We start from the raw sequence: 16,300 nt of genomic DNA, 5'->3' as shown, positions 1-16,300 counted from the left end.
AACTGAAGCAGCGAAGTCTGAGGTCGGATGTATTGATCGTTGTCGAGTGTACACAGCAGAATATTCCACTGAAGTGCATACACAACCGCCGATGTAATGTCCAGCAATCACAGCAGAAAGAGATGGTCTTTCACATTTCTCCACGCGCGAAACATCTAGAATTTGGTTAAGTTCGGAACGTTCATGGCTTTGCAGAGACCAATGATCTGCGCGACGCGCCGCGCGCGCCCCACTTTCTGGAGCGATGACGGAGTAACCCCGCCGATTTCTCTCTACTCCGATCCGGAGTCAACGCCAAAGATATAATCTTCCCCAAACTTTTTCGCATCTTGGCAATTACTCTCAAATCACACAACATGGAGGCCATCACAAGTAAGTCAAGAGCATGATTGAGGCGAACTTCGACTAATTGATGGCATAGACAAAGTTCAGAACCTTATGGGCAACGTCAGCGGGGCTGCTGCTGGAGCATACAGCGGAAAGTAGGTGGTCGCTGAATATTTATTCTGGTAGAACTTAGCTAACTGGGTGGGCAGGACCGCTCTCTTGCTCGGTGCTGGTTTCGTGTAAGTCAATTACCAACTCATCCCAGTGTTTATCAATCTAACAACCACAGCACACGACCCACTGTTGACGTCCTCGCAAAGTCCGGTGTCAAGGTCACAGTAGCATGCCGTACTCTTCAGAAGGCTCAAGACCTGGCCAAGGGTATCCCCAACACCAACGCCATCAGCGTACGATCATATTGCTCGCATCTGCATTGCTCAGTACTAACAAATCCTAGCTCGATGTCAACGATGCCGACGCTCTCGACGCTGAAGTCGCCAAGGTCGACGTCGTAATCTCCCTCATCCCCTACACATTCCACGCGACCGTCATCAAGTCGGCGATCCGCAAGAAGAAGAACGTCGTCACAACCTCCTACGTCTCCCCAGCGATGATGGAGCTCGACGCACAAGCCAAGGAAGCTGGTATCACCGTCATGAACGAGATTGGTGTTGACCCCGGTGTCGACCATCTTTCTGCCGTCCTCACCATCGATGAGGTCCACAAGGCCGGTGGCAAGATCCTGTCATTCAAGTCATACTGCGGTGGTCTCCCCGCACCAGAGTGCTCAGACAACCCGCTCGGTTACAAGTTCTCCTGGAGCTCGCGCGGTGTGCTTCTCGCACTCCGCAACCAGGCTGCTTTCTACCAGGACGGCAAGGTCAAGTCTGTTGAAGGCCCCGAGCTCATGGCCGAGGCGAAGCCATACTTCATCTACCCCGGCTACGCATTCGTCGCGTACCCCAACCGTGACTCCACTCCCTACAAGGAGCGCTACAACATCCCCGAGTGCCAGACCATCATCCGCGGCACACTGAGATACCAAGGTTTCCCAGAGTACATCAAGTGCCTCGTCGACATTGGTTTCCTGTCCGAGGACCCCAAGGACTTCCTCAAGGAGGGCGAGAAGCGCACATGGCGCGATGCCACCGCCAAGATCATTGGCGCATCCGGCGACAAGGACGAGGACCTTATCTGGGCCATCTCCTCCAAGACAAAGTTCGCTAGCACAGAAGAGAAGGACCGCATCATCACCGGTCTCCGCTGGATTGGTCTCATCTCCGACGAGCAGATTGAGGCCCGTGGTAACCCTCTCGACACCCTGTGCGCTACTCTCGAGAAGAAGATGCAGTACGAGAACGACGAGCGTGACATGGTCATGCTCCAGCACAGGTTCGAGATTGAGAACAAGGACGGCAGCAAGTCTGTCCGTACCTGCACACTAGCCGACTACGGTGACCCCAAGGGTTACTCCGCCATGGCTAAGCTTGTCGGTGTACCCTGCGCTGTTGCCGTCCAGCAGGTGCTTGACGGTACCCTGAGCGAGAAGGGTATCCTGGCTCCCATGAGCCCAGAGATCTGCGCCCCATTGATGAAGACACTTGAGGAGCAGTATGGTGTTGTGTTCAAGGAGAAGACTGTTCCTTTGTAAGAAAGTCGCCTGTGACGCACAATGGAAGGCAGATAAACGGTGATCATGATATGGTATAGACAAAAGCCAATGAGCTTTGAGATGACTGAATGAAAACATCAATCGCTTCCATGTCTGAATTCTCTTCTGAAAGTGGTATCTTTTCCTATTGTGATATCGCATTCGTCTGTACGCCACCTCTTTGTGATTCCTTCCTTAATCTAGACCAGCAGCCGGCGGCCTACCACCAACAGCCTTCTTCGGCGCCGCCGCACCTCCTCCTCCCATGCCTCCCCCGAACATACTCCCCAACATGTCGAACATGGGGTTCCCCTGCCTTGGAATCTTGATCCCAAAGTACATCTCGCCAATCTGATCCAACGCCTCGTTCCAGTTCACCTCCTTGAGGTCCCCCGCATAATGGCTCTTGAGCTGCCTCCACAAACTCGGATCGCCCCTCTCCACGCTCAACAGCAACAATCCGAGGAAATTCAACAACGGTAACGAGGGGTATACGCGGAAGTCGGAGGACTTTGTGCTGACGGGCTGGGTAGGCGGATTCGGCGCTTTTTGCAGCGAGGAAGTGAAGAGGAGGTAGTGTTTGTTCGCGGCGCGTAGGTTGCCGGTTAGGAGGTAAGGCAGGATGCCGCGGGCGGCGTAGAGGGGCGCGGTGTGCGGGGCGTCGGATGTGTACCACGAGTAGTGGAGGGAGGAGAGGGTCGAGGCGCTGTCTTGGGTGCCGAGGAGGAGGTGGCGTTCTGCTTCGTAGGGCTCGAGATCTGTTTGGTTTTTGCGTCAGTACCCTCTGATAGCGTTATATGGGGTTGAGTTGTGCATACCTTCTGCGTATAGTCCTCCAGCGACGTGGTGTATTTCTGGGTCACCAGCTGGGTAATCGCCAACTCGACTGCTCCACGCTACCATCTCACCCACAAACTTCTTCTTTGTAGGCTCATCCTTGGGGAAGGCACGTAGAAGGCCTAGCAGTCGTCCTTTGCTCTCTGCATCTACCTTCACTTCCCCCTTGTTGTACACATCGAGGAGGAATATGCAGAGATCGCCGCCTGAGCCGCCTTGACCTGCTTGGAGGAGGGACAGCGCGCCAGAGTGGAGGATGGAGGTTGCGGACGCCCAGTCTGAGGCTTTTGTGTAGCGGGAAGCGATTACGCGGAGTTGTTGGTGGGCTTCGTAGAATTGGCCTTCTGCGATTCTGGGTGGGGTTAGTAGTCTGCGCTACGTGCGGTAAGGATGGGACCGATTACTTTTCGCGTTGTCGCGCAAGCGTCTTCTCTATTTTGGAGGCCATGTTGGGTGGTCGAGGGGCTAAGGTGGGGAGTTGCTCTGGTGTTGTTGGAGCCCTGTGAGCTTCTAGATGGTGTTCGGGAGCGATGACGCAGCGCTACGGGCGGCTGCTGAACCCCACATCAGCCGCATGCTCGAGTTCAACTTCTTTCGCACAATATTCGTTAACATGTTCGTTACGTTGTTTACCACTGACTTCCTTCCAGGACGATATGCTTCTTCCTCACGACGCTGTTTGAGAATTGTCATAACGACTGGTCAGGCAAAAAGAGAAGCCCTCCTGCTTTGAGACACTTGAGTTGGACAGACAGTCGAACTTCACCAACACATCAAGGGCAAACTTCAGGAGCAAAAATCATGAGGTTTGCGACGACCGGGACTCGAACCCGGAGCCCAAGCAGGCAACGTATAGAGCGTGGGAAGCTTGGATTTTACCCTTAAACCATCATCGCGGTGTCACGATTAGCTAGTTTGGGGCAAACAACATCTATATAGCTATCGAAACTTCGAAAACAGAGAGCCGACAGTATGATCATGATGACCAAGTCGCATTTCGAGAGATCCCATAGCTTCAAAAGCTCCTCCGCGCAGCCGGAGTATGCTGATGGCGGGGCTGAGGTGGGACAAGATGACAGGAGCGGGGTGCTGGCGCTTATCCTGACAGGTCTCAAGGGGCCGTGGCTCCTCCGCATAACAACGGTCTCGGATCGAATTAGAACGCTGCATATAATCTAAGACCTTTTAACGATAGACAACCGATGGGGGCCAAAACAAGCCAGACTCCATGCGTAGGCGATGGCTTGCATGAGCGAGCAGGCTGACATTTCATATCAGCTCATCAACGCCTCAGCCTGATGACTTGACAACCCCTCACTTTCAACAGCTTTGACCTGATAATTGTTTAGAGTTATTCATACCAATATTCTAGAAGATATATACGTTGTTCTTCATCAAACACATAGCGACATGGTCAGCGAAACCGACGTGGCGACAGCTGCGTTGGCTATAGCGATCTCAGCCTTGGTCATCGCAGCTGGTCAACTCATCGCCCAGCTGTTTTCAACTGCAGATGGATACCGTAGATGCCAGCCTTCTGTAATTGGAGAGTGGTACAAACTGGTTGAGCTGAAGTTCCGGTGGTCAGTGCCCTGATCTTGTACTGGTCGCACCAAGATTGGTCTCGAGTTTACCAAGTCGAGTAGGAGCTCATTTCGATACGAGGTTAAAGTCACGACACCTCACTTCGTAATCCGGCCAATGTATTCATTCAAGGGACGCGATTCTTTTCTTTTGGACCAGAAAAAGCCTCTTCCAGAGTTTCCCTGGTCTCTGTTCAGGAAAAACTCACGATACTTGGTCCCTCCTCACTATGCAGCTGCACTTATGGATACTTCAGACTCACGCCTGGGTACTTTCACTCGTGACAGAATGGAGACATATGGTAGACTTCACAAAAACAGCGACGGTCGAACATAAGGCTTACACACGCATAGATATGACAGAAGAAGACGTTCCTACGTGGGCACTTTTACTGGACGATGTCCATCGCTGTCAGGGGCACAGTTTCCCCTCACAGGATTTGGAGAGTAGTATGGCACCTATATGTATCACAAGTAGGTTCTCGAAGGTCAGAGTGTATGTGAAACATATGCTGATTCGCATATAACCTTCATAGGGAAAGTCCGTTCTTGGGACTTCATGCCACCGGATATCGTGCGACCAGTCTCTAGCACAACATTGGGCTGTCTAATCACGATGGCATATCGTCTGGGTATGACATGGTCAGACTTCCGACTTGATGAAGGCAAGATGCGTGCTATTGGCAACGGACAAAGCTTTTCCACATCGATAGTACGCGGTATGGGGCTGGTCGTTGAGTACAGTGGGGACTGGTCCTACATGGGGAGTTGGAGGGGTGCAGACCGCGCGCTTAGTGTCGTTGCTGACAAGGTACGTTATGTTTCGAAACGTCCATGAGTACAAAGATCTGTGGGCAGCCTTGATGAACGCAAGGTGAATCCTCAAACTTCTAGTGCTGAAGTGTCCAATACGACGTTGAAATCTCACGATATGCCACAAAGCCTTGCCTACTCGCAAATTTAGCTTACGAACATCAGATGACGTGTGGAATTATACCTGCTGGGCCCTTCGTGGATCGGTGGGATCTACGATTGAGGAACGCACAATCACCCACAGACTTGGAACTCAATCAACTATTTTCAACTCTCGAAATAAAAGAGGATGCGAAAGTAGCTTTAGAAGCAAGTTTGTCGCACAAAGATCCGGCTCACAGACTTCCTGGGTTCACAGACGTGATGGGATTGTGGTGCGACTGGATTCCCCCCCGGAACCTCCCATCGAACAAGATCGACAACCCATTTCCCTTCCCATTAACAACAATGGGTGAAATACCCGAGTCACGTCACGTTTGGAGGTCGGAGCTTAGAAAGCAAGAGTCATCACTCTCGGATACGTGTAAGCTAGTGCTGCAATTCTACGATAGGTGGGAATTCAAGAACCCCCAGGGATTTTTGAATAACTACCGACTCAAAGGGACATCAGACCCTGAGCTCGATTTCTTCAAAGAGGCGTTTGACGACACAACGGCATACCTTGGTGGACATATGGAAGTCATTAAAGAAGGGCTCATTTCTTCGGTATACGACCTACTTATAAGTGTGCACATCTCTATCAATTCGCGAAGCGTCGAACAAGCCGAGGAGAATATCAAGAACAATGCGGCACGGCGACTAGATTCGCCTCCGAATCATATGGATCCGATCTTCCAAGAACGCGCTTACATTTACACCGAGAACATACCCAAATTCGTGGAAGAGATGAGGAGGAGTGAGTTCCATGATCCCAAAAAGAACATCTCATATGAAGACGTATGGTGGATATTGATGATGCGCCTCCATTCGTGGACCATGAGCGTCAATTGGGTCGATGACAGAGGAGGCGTTAAGATCCCGAGCGAATACTACTATAGTCTAGCTCGAGTGTACATCATGTAAAGCAGGTTCTGCCTTGTCTGAATACTGATTGCGCATGGTGAAGACGTTGGATCTGAGTAGTCTTTAGAAGACTGTAGAGAGTGTGTAGGTCGTTCTAGGCCGCCGATCAAAAATGCATATCATCACAAAATTGCAAACATGAGAACAATTATAGGGTGAGCGCATTGCTCAAAACGTGCATTTGTCACAATGCCTAAAGGTATCCAAGAAGTGAATCGTAAATGGTCGTAGCACAGCCGTCGTGTCCGAAAGACCCAGTCCACCGACGATCGATGATGTAGAAGAAGAAAGCCCAAGTACCTGTCCCGATAGCCTCTAAACCCCAACCTATGCCCATATACACCTTTTGTAAACCGCGTAGCTAAGTTCCTGTAGCATGCGACCAGCCATCCCTAAGCAGATGGAGAAAGAAGAAGAAAGAGTAAAAAGAGGTGCCTAAGCAGAAGCAGTGAAGTCACGGGCGTGAGCACGCTTGGTGACGGAAGCGACAGAGGCGAGCCTGGGGCCAGGCGCATCCTGGATGGTCTCACCAGCCTTGTGCCAGTAGAGGTCCCACTGGAGGAGCTCGTCGCTGGAGTGGTACAGCTCGGTACCCTTCTTTCCAGCGGGCACCTTCTGGCTGTCGTCACCGCCGGTGACCTTGATGTTGAAGGCCTGAGGCCAGAACTGGCGGTTGCTGACAGGGCCGTTGTTGTGGATGGAAACAACCTCAGTCCTGAGGACGTAGTTGCCACTAGGGATCTCCTTGGGGATAGTGACGCTCTGGGTGTTGCCGTTGTCGTAGAAGATGGCGTCGGTGCCCCAGTAGCCGACCTCACCTTGAGGGTCGCCGCCGGAAGAGTAGCGGCCCTTGCGGTAGTCGATGAGCGCGCTCTGGTGGATCTTGAAGAACTCAAGCTCGGTCTTGTCGACGTTCTTGCAGTCGCCGTTGCAAGGAGCCATGTAGGTGGCTGTCCAGCCGTGGTGAGAGCAGTCCCAGCCCTCCTCGCCGGCGCCGCAGGTACCTTCGTGGTGCCAGGTGAACTTTACGGGCTCGCCAGCGGGGGCTTCGACGGTGTATGGGGAAGGAGAGGCATCCTTGTGGGCAATGATGTCGGGCCTAGAATTCAGTCAGTACATGGAAAGAAGACTTTACTGTGGTGGACATACTGGTTCAGCTCGCTGCCATAGATGGGCTGATATCCCCAGCCCTGGTTGGTCCACCAAGCAGGCGACTTGTTACCAGGATCCTGCTTGGAGGCCTGACGGAAACCTTCGTAAGTCTTTCCTCCAGCCTCGAACTTCTCGACGGAGGTGTGACCGGCCACGGCGGAGATGAGGGCAGCTACAAGAGCGCCGGTCTGAACAATCTTGGACATAGACATGGTTGATATGTTGGTTGGTTATAAGATGACGTTTCTTTGCAAGAGTTTTTGGGTGGTTATATGTTTAAAGAATGTGAAGAAAGTGAGTGACTCGTTGATAGCACCGGGCTATAGAAAGAATGACTGGTCAATGAATGACTGAAGAGAGTGTGACTTGCTTGTTGAGAGCGTGGAGGACATGTTGAGCAAGGGCGAGCAGTCCTTATGAACACTTGCAGCAAGACTAAGCCAAGATGCAGCCAACGTCCAGAACGCCATTTCAGAGGCGCTTACTTTTCGCCCCGCCTTTCCCGGCGGCCGTGAGGGGTTTGCACGGTCGCTTCTGATGTCTTTGACGTGCGTCGTGCTGACCATAGAGCTGCGCCGGCGCTCAGCATGTGGAGAGTGTGCCTGACGCTAATGTAGGTACGAGAGGACTAGTCTCTTCGTTACGACGACTGGGTTCGCCTGGCGTGTTGGAGAACACATTCGCTACCGTGGGTTGTCATCTGAGCGCGTATGTCAGCTGTAAAGATGACAATGCGTACCCCTTCCCTTTGCATCGTGCTAATATTGTCACGTCGCTGTCGGTGTCTCAGCCTGCTGTGCTATGCTCATCCCCGAGTGGAGTTGGCATACGCACTCTCGTATACCGAAGCCCGGACACAGAAGCCTCAAAGAATTTCGGTGGATCTCGGAGAATACCGAGATCACCCAAATCAACCAAAACGACGAATCAAATCGCTGTGATGTCATGTGAATTTGCGTTTGAAATGACTTGGGCTGTTTTTCTCGTGGTCGGATCGCCGTTCGGCTGTGAGTCGTGGAAGCAGGGGTGAATACGGGGCTTCCGCTGCCGCACAGCGCCGCTGTTTCAGCCACCAGAGGGCTATCGATAAACAGCCTATCGACAAGGCCCATCGCCTCCCAACACATGCCGGGCGCATGCACAAACTGTGGTTCACTTCTGCGACGAAAACGTACGGGTGTTTCGAGAGAAAGTCGTGCTATGTTTCAAAGAATGCACCCTGACGAACTCCCACCGAACACACATTTGAGATTGTAGCCATAGTACGCTTTCTGGCCTTCCTGGTAATACGAGGTACACGCATGAGCACTGCCGAAAAGCCTTGGTATTTTTCCTCCTCCGTGGTCCAGATGCTGGCACTCCGCTCAGGGATCGACAGGTCGCCACGAGCAGGCTTGACCTTCCTCCTTGAGTTGTGCACCCGTGTGATCCGGACGATGCGGATGCATGCGAGCGTTTCCTGCAAAGTGTACGATGCCGTAGTAGCGCTCGGTACGGGATAGTTGCGGTGTCGGCAAAAGTTACTTACGTGTAGGACTTGTCAAAGCGAAATAGCAAAATGATCAGTGATGTCGCGAATGGCCAACCAGCGCTCCGTTATACCGACACCTCTTTACCATCATATCCGTACTGCAACAGCCTTGGTTGCCATCATTTTCTTCGGTTTGAATAAGCGAAAACATGCTGGCAAACGTCGAATTTCTTGATCTACACCTAGAAGATTCGGGTGTTTTCCCAGCATCATTTGGTGGCGCTCTCCATTGCAATTTGCTGCCTTGCTGTTGGCCAATAGTCGTACGATTGTTCCATGGACATCAAAAGCAAGTTCGTCGAGATGTTCCTTGTTCATCTAGAGACACCCCGCTCTCGACAGCCTGCATGATGATTTCTTTTTATGAGCGATCCCATGGGCCTTTTGCGACAATGACTGCAGGATCGTCGTCCGGCACGGCTCTGCAGGCGAGAAATGCACCCAAGTATTGATTTTCTGCCCTGCTACCACGAAAATCCCATCGTGAGCGTCAATATTACGACCGCACTGGCTTTGATCGACGTTTCCTGCAGCTTTTCAAGGTGCACTCGGTGGTATGCGACGACGTCACTACCGCTTCGACTTGCAGTCCGCGGCAGGGTTTAGTAAAAAGCTCCTGGAAGTGCAAGAAATACCGAAGGTGAGAGGCCCGAGTTCGATGAACTTCCAGGAAGCACTTGTCAGCAGTCGGTACGTTCAAAGTGTCGTCATGCCGTTGCTGCAACGGCGATTGCTCCGACACCGTTGATTGCGTCGTGAGCAAATACACACGTACTAAGATTGTGGTCGAGTACATACAGTGAGAAGCTACACCACCTCAGCATCTTCTCAGCAAATCTGTGCTCATTTCTTCAGTGTTTCCTTTTCCAAATCTCCAATCATGAATCGTCTTACATCGACAGCGTCGTTGATGTCATGATCTGGGAAGTCGATATTTTGGAATAATGCTCCCAAGCATTGGCGCTCCTCTCTTACTGCTTTGGTATTCATGTTCAGTATCGGTCTCACACTCACATCGTACCGACCCAGGTCCCATACACATAGTTCGGGTGCGTCTTCTTTCTTAGCTATCGCGCAGACATGTTTTTTTTCTCGCGCGCAGGTGGTAACTCTACGCGACAAGATCTGCGAGGCGCAGACGCAGGCGCAGGTGAAGTCGCTCTACCAGTCGTCCTGGACCCTCCGTCGGGTAAAGGAATACGTCAGCTTTGACAACTGGCTACCCACAATGATAATGTTTTTGTTGCGGCCAGCGCGCTGGTGAGCAGGCGTATCGAGCATCGCCGAAACCTGTTGAACACCGAAACTACTACCATAATCCGGTATTGCTTCAAAATTGTCGCCTTTATCATCTTCACCATCCGAATCCCCACTGGCTTCGGCTTCATCTGTGATCATTTCGTGGCTTGGCTTCCCGCTGTCTTTCATTTCATCTGCGCCATCCTCGCTGTTCTGAGCCGTCTTTGTTATTGTCGCAAATGCTTGCATCGTCTGCCAGACCGCTCTACCCACTCGGAATGCTTTCTTTTCCTCCTCTCCCCGCTTTGGGCAGATATCGAGGTTCATGAGCATCAACGCAGGACCACAAGTGCAAAATCTTAGCCAATCCCAAATCACCAGCCCAGATCCTGCTGCCCCTCTGAATTGACACTCGCCTTTAGATAGTGTGCTGTATCGCCTGCCAAACTGCCTCGAAAATAGGCATGCCCGCTATCATGCGTTCGCTCGCTGACGCCGCTTCGGGTAGACAGACTACTATGCTGTCGGTGAGTCTAGGTCGTCCTGATTACCTTCGAAGATGGAACTACCTCTGAGAGATGTCGTTATGTTGTTCCAGACGGTCGTACAGGTGGATAGTATGGCGAATCAGTCAAAGTACACATCGTTCTCACCCGCTAGTAACCACTGGCGAAGTTGTCCGAGCAAAGTCAGTGACTCGCGTTGCGACGTTGCGGGAGCGCCACTGGTACCTCAAGCTTTGGATTGAACGAAGCAATAAATCGAGCCATTTTCCACACACTCAGCGATACTTATAGGGTATGCTCGTTGGTCCCCTGACTTCAAGGCCGCATCCCGTTGTGCTCTCGACTCAGTATCAGTTCCAAGGTATCCGCATTGTTTCGACGTCCACGCGAGCCAGCCAGCGATGTAGCCGATGTCTTTTTTTGTAGCAGCGATACGTTAAAGATGACGAGTTCCTTTTCAGCAAGTCATTTCTCGTTAGATGGTCCATGGCGATAAGAGAGAATCGACAAGTCGCTTGCGAGTTGGCTGTGGAAAGAATTCGAATCTGTTGTCTTTCTGCACTTCAGCGCAATATTTATGCTTTGAGAGGGAGGATCTGTGCCATACGGAGTCGAAAAGGGGGTGAGACGGGATGTAGTCAGGTATCAGGACTACTATAGCCGCGTGGGGTAATTACCAGGAATGGCGGAGCGATTCGGCCCGCTTTGAGCTACGATAGCGAAGTGATCGCTGGGGAGGTAGATAACAGGTGAACGGTGGAACGAATCAATCCAAGTTCTGCCAAAGCCCAGCTGCATGAACGGATCTTGATTTTCTTTGTAGTATCGTTGTCATAAGCGGCTTGTTGTTCAGCAACGGAGGCTTCGCCTTCGAGAGACTAGGTTTCCAATCGATCAAGGATGTAAGACGACCAAGTGCTCAGGCCTGATAATGCGTGAAGGTTGGGGTCAAGATCCACTGCGAAAGTCACCAGGGGCTATACGTACTCCACACTGTAAGCCACACATACTTGGAAGCTTGCTCTCTTTTTATCACTCTCAGGACGTCTTCCAAAGAACGCTGCCACGCACCTCTTCGGCCGATGGCTGGATCTGAAGCGGGTTGATCAAATTGGGGGATAACACAGGAGTGAGAGACGCTCGCCCCAGAGATTCATTGCTGATATGTCCGTAGCTGCAATCCAGACTGGAGCTAAAAGAACAGCATGCGATGACCGCCCAGTGTTACTACAGCAGGATCCCAATGTGGGCATCTAGATTGTCGCCGACGAGACAGCAGAACGACCCGCGACCTGGTCGTGGGAGGTTTATGTCAAAGAGCTTTGAAACATCGTTGAAGACGCCAAGGGCGGTTAGGCTCATAGGAAGTTGTCGACGCGACGCGACGCGACGCCTTCTCCGAGTGACAAGTGGGGCCATTCTTTGCTGACTCCGACTCCATCAATTCCACGCTCTTAGGCATCGCGCGGTCATCGCTCGCACTTTGGCTCACTTCATTCGACTTCCTCTCAATTCTCGCTTACTGTTCCAGCGCGCGACTGCAGTTCGAAGCGGGATAATATGCGCGCACATGTACATCCGTGGAGCGGTACAACTCCTTGGGCGCAGTGAGCGCAACTTTCCATCAATCAACTAGAGTATCGCACACATACGACATGCCATCGCCATCGTACTTCTATGCACCGGTTAATATACGCCCTCCAGAGCACAAGTCTAGACTCTTCGTCGTGACGTGGTGTTGTACATTCAACGATGACGTTCGATGACGATCTTATCAAATCCTAACCCCACCAGAACCCGCCCCTACAATTACCCTCTGCGATCGGCAGAAATGTTCAGAACAATCACCAGATCTTCAAACCTCATTTTCAGGAAGCCAATCACCTCTCCTCTTTCAATCAGATCTATTACACGTACCTTTACTCACACAGCCTTCAAGATGAGCGACAACAAGGCTCCCGTTACCGCCTACCCGTCCACAGAGATCACACCTCAGAACCAAGAAGGTGGCCCAGGTCTTGACGCGAAGACTGAACAAAAGGCAGAATGGTCACGTCTCGAGTTTTGGGACGAGAACCAGAAGCCGTACCTCAAGGAATATGAGGGCCGAGGCTTGATGCAGGGCAAGGCTGCATTGATCACAGGCGGAGACTCAGGTATCGGACGAGCTGTAGCCATTCTATTCGCGAGAGAAGGCGCCGATGTTAGTATCGTGTATCTGCCCGAGGAAGAAGAGGACGCACAGTATGTCAAGAAGAAGGTCGAGGAGGCTGGTCGCAAGGCAAACCTCATGCAATTCAACTTGAGGGAGCGGAAGAACTGCGAACAGGCTGTTGAGCAACATATGAAGGTGTTCGGCAAGCTGAACGTCCTCGTCAACAACGGTAAGATCCCATTACTTTGTTCATGTTTGGAGAATGATACTAACAGTATAACAGCTGCGATGCAAGAAGCCTGCACAGACATAACAGAAATCGACCTCGACGTAACAGAGAAGACCTTCCAGACAAACGTCGTCTCCATGTTCGCCATGTCCAAATACGCACTCAAACACATGAAGCGCGGCGACTGCATCGTAAACAGCACTTCCGTCGCGGCCTACATGTCTAACCCCATGCTCCTCGACTACGCGTCCACCAAGGGAGCCATCGCGACTTTCACCCGCGGTCTTGCGCAGCAGCAAGCGCCAAACGGAATCCGCGTGAACGCTGTCGCGCCAGGTATCATCTGGACTCCGTTGCAGCCGGCTACTAAGAACAACCCGGCGGATGCTATGGATTCGCTTGGTGTTGGTGCTTGCCCGCTGAACAGGCCGGGTATGCCAGTTGAAATGGCTACATGCTATGTGCATCTAGCTTCACCACTTGGGTCGTACTGCACTGGTGAGGTACTTCATGGATCTGGTGGTATTGAGATGCAGGGTTAAGGGAGATGTACCGATATGGTGGTAATCGCAATAAGATCATGAAACGAAGGATATGTCGTTTGGAGTAGTTTAGATGAATCTAATTTCGACCGATGGTTGCTGGCTAGTATCGCCCTTATTCTCAAATGTTCTATATGCTCTAAAACGACCAAATATACCTATGGGCATTGGCTTCGGATGTTTTGACTGTAGCGCTGTCTGAGTATTTGTCGTGCAATCTCATGACGCGCTCTCACAATGCTTTTCTGAACTCATCTCAGAAACAAAATTGGGGTTGGAAGAATCAGCTACAGCAGATCATGATAAAATGCGCTCTTTGTTTTGGTCTCAAAGACGGCGGCCATGTGGCATGCTCCACGGAGTCTTGAATATTGAGAATAAGGTATTCAACGATGCAGAAGAGAAGTATGGGCTGAGGCAAACCCTACACTGCCGTCATTGACGGCTCCAGGAAATCAGAAGTCATGGCAGCTTTTAGTCTCTCTCTCAAGAGTCTCGACGCATTCACTTAGAGTGTAATGTATGCATGTTCTGAGTTTTTGGAGCAAGCCTCTCGTCATATGTAGAGGATCCTGCCATTTTGCGGCAGACTCGGCCCTTTCATAAACTGCTTTCCGCTGTTTTTCCTTAGATTCTGAGGAGACCGCAACACGCCACATCGTTTTGTAAATACTGTTACGGATGGCCGGGAAGAAGGTGGTCATAAGTGTGCTATTCTGACGCTCCGATAACACGACCTGAGGATGTGTATATTTCGAAGACGTTTATAGCTAGGGCAGCATTTCCACATGCATCTCTCGAAATATGATCTCTTGATAATCTTCTCAGAGGACTCGATACTTCCATGGGCGTATCTGTTGTTCGTTTTGATTGAGGAAAGGCAAACACATGGCGGAGTCGAAACCTGTTTTTAGAAAATGCCAGGAGAGACGACACTCATAAAACCAGTTTTGCGATATTCTTGTGACTGGAAAATAATGATGTGTAGATCTGGAAGAAGGCTACGGCCACAGGACGAAGCTTATATACATCCTTCCGGCAGCGCTTGCTCAAAGAGTTGCGTTTGTTATTGGCATCCGTCGTGGTCGCACTTAGTGGAACGTGAACATGATTTCTGGGCATCCCCAAAATATGGATGCAAACCCTGTTCTCATGTCAACCGAGCAGAACAAGACAGCATGATCTTGTACATGGTCACCTTGTTAACCCTAGACTGCACTAGAGGCTTTCACCAAGTGCAAAGTCATGACCCATATCTTCTTTTTATTTCCGAGAGAGAAGGGGAGACCATACAGAACGCTCTGAGCGATTTTGGTGTGTGAATGATGCTCAAGTAGGTATTATAAGGCCAGGAGCGGAGAGGGCGAAGGAAATTTATATCGTGCCTCAAGTAGCGACGCGCTGTATACCACTGCAACACTGGAGACGGTCATGGTAAGAGACTCTAAATAGTTTTTTTCGGAACAACATGTTGTTTTGGATCTTGTGCTTGCGGCCGTAGAGTTGCGGAGGACATGTATGCTGGTGTTTCCAATCCTCTCCAAAAAAACCCGCAGATCATCAGTTGGTCCTAGGTATATTTCAGGAAAAGGCCAGAAGACCATGAGCTTGTGATTCAAGATTTTTGTATTGTGAAATAAACCGTGTGATATAGATGAGGACCTGAGCAAGAAAGGCATGGTTTTTATATCAGAAGCGAAGTGGCCATTTTGCATATGTCGAAGTCGTCGATTCCAAAGGCCGGAATTCCATGTGCTCATCCTAATTATTTTGGGGAAAAACGGAACAAACATGCGCTAAACCACCCGGCATTTTGTTTTTATCGTTTTTTGATGAAAGGGTGTGTTGTAGATGAGCAAAGGCGACAATGAGGCGGGTTTTATATAGGGCTCAAGGCGGAGACTCAGTCGGTGGGCATGCGAAGGCTACTTTTCGTACCTCATGTAATGATGATAGTCCAATTTTGTAGCTCCGTGAGGCCCTCTCCCTTTCACACGTGCGTTATGGGTCGATAATTTGATACATGAGTCCAGGCGATCTTGATTTTGGTAGATATCTCAGCCAGCGAGGTCGTTCACTTCATACCTCCCGTCGCGTCTTTTTTTTGGTGATAATAGCGGCAAGGAGCCAGCGAACCATGCGTTAGTCTTTTGCAAATTTTGGATAAGTAAACAGAGAAGTCGAGTGTAGCCAAGAAAGTAGATCCAGCTTGGGAAGATGCTTATATACCCGCCACAGCCAGAACGAGCCGTACCTAGTTTTGCCAGGGGGCGTTCTCGTTGGTATGTTCTCATGTGATGGAGTCATCTTGTTCTATACAGCGAGCCTTTTCGGCCACCCGAGAGACAGCATGTCATGAGTCAGCTTGTCTTTTAGAAGAGCAGGGACCACTGGCAAGACATTTTATTTCTTCGATGGATTTTGAGAAAAGCTGGAGACGGCAGATATTGGGATAGCATGTGTTTCCTTCGGACAGTCCACTCAAGTCATAGTATGCTCTGAACCATCTTTCTCTGTAAAAGCACAAGAGAAAGGCTCCATGGTTCGTCGGGACCCGCGTTTTGTAGAGTACAGGGAACGAAGTGGGAGGATAGCAGATCAAGTGTACGCCTCAAGAAGGGTGTTTATATACACTCTGCTCAGCTGATGAAGGCAGTAACGAGCCACACAGCC

The 16,300-nt window shown here is 50.8% G+C and overlaps 6 protein-coding genes and 1 non-coding gene across 7 annotated transcripts; 3 read left to right on the top strand and 4 right to left on the bottom strand.

The window, feature by feature from the left end:
- The first annotated feature begins 157 nt into the window (after positions 1-157).
- Positions 158-2,254, top strand: CC77DRAFT_143741 (Saccharopine dehydrogenase). Its single transcript, XM_018530256.1, has 5 exons — positions 158-372; positions 422-482; positions 537-566; positions 617-734; positions 785-2,254. The coding sequence occupies exons 1-5, from the start codon at positions 357-359 to the stop codon at positions 1,976-1,978; spliced, it is 1,419 nt and encodes a 472-aa protein (XP_018385287.1). The 5' UTR covers positions 158-356; the 3' UTR covers positions 1,979-2,254.
- On the bottom strand, positions 2,174-3,263 carry CC77DRAFT_1041217 (DUF410-domain-containing protein; the record flags this gene model as incomplete). Its single annotated transcript, XM_018527230.1, has 3 exons — positions 2,174-2,736; positions 2,797-3,167; positions 3,220-3,263. The coding sequence occupies 3 exons, from the start codon at positions 3,261-3,263 to the stop codon at positions 2,174-2,176; spliced, it is 978 nt and encodes a 325-aa protein (XP_018385286.1).
- Positions 3,264-3,624: 361 nt separating this feature from the next.
- Positions 3,625-3,711, bottom strand: CC77DRAFT_t52. The gene has a single exon. It is a non-coding gene; the product is annotated as a tRNA-Gly (tRNA).
- A 377-nt stretch (positions 3,712-4,088) lies between these two features.
- Positions 4,089-6,305, top strand: CC77DRAFT_143792 (hypothetical protein). The gene is made up of 5 exons (XM_018530258.1): positions 4,089-4,398; positions 4,462-4,700; positions 4,753-4,872; positions 4,935-5,209; positions 5,377-6,305. The coding sequence occupies exons 1-5, from the start codon at positions 4,226-4,228 to the stop codon at positions 6,271-6,273; spliced, it is 1,704 nt and encodes a 567-aa protein (XP_018385285.1). The 5' UTR covers positions 4,089-4,225; the 3' UTR covers positions 6,274-6,305.
- Positions 6,306-6,708: 403 nt separating this feature from the next.
- Positions 6,709-7,631, bottom strand: CC77DRAFT_937160 (hypothetical protein; the record flags this gene model as incomplete). Its single annotated transcript, XM_018534536.1, has 2 exons — positions 6,709-7,372; positions 7,423-7,631. The coding sequence occupies 2 exons, from the start codon at positions 7,629-7,631 to the stop codon at positions 6,709-6,711; spliced, it is 873 nt and encodes a 290-aa protein (XP_018385284.1).
- A 1,799-nt stretch (positions 7,632-9,430) lies between these two features.
- CC77DRAFT_1071914 (hypothetical protein) lies at positions 9,431-10,528 on the bottom strand (the record flags this gene model as incomplete). The annotated part of the gene is made up of 2 exons (XM_018529139.1): positions 9,431-10,081; positions 10,184-10,528. The coding sequence occupies 2 exons, from the start codon at positions 10,526-10,528 to the stop codon at positions 9,800-9,802; spliced, it is 627 nt and encodes a 208-aa protein (XP_018385283.1). The 3' UTR covers positions 9,431-9,799.
- A 2,112-nt stretch (positions 10,529-12,640) lies between these two features.
- CC77DRAFT_937137 (tropinone reductase 1) lies at positions 12,641-13,627 on the top strand (the record flags this gene model as incomplete). The annotated part of the gene is made up of 2 exons (XM_018534534.1): positions 12,641-13,085; positions 13,140-13,627. The coding sequence occupies 2 exons, from the start codon at positions 12,641-12,643 to the stop codon at positions 13,625-13,627; spliced, it is 933 nt and encodes a 310-aa protein (XP_018385282.1).
- Between the last annotated feature and the right edge of the window lie 2,673 nt (positions 13,628-16,300).

Source organism: Alternaria alternata, assembly GCF_001642055.1.
Source record: "Alternaria alternata strain SRC1lrK2f unplaced genomic scaffold CC77scaffold_12, whole genome shotgun sequence".
In the NCBI taxonomy this organism is placed as follows: domain Eukaryota; kingdom Fungi; phylum Ascomycota; class Dothideomycetes; order Pleosporales; family Pleosporaceae; genus Alternaria; species Alternaria alternata.
This window is presented reverse-complemented; position numbering and strand designations above follow the sequence as displayed.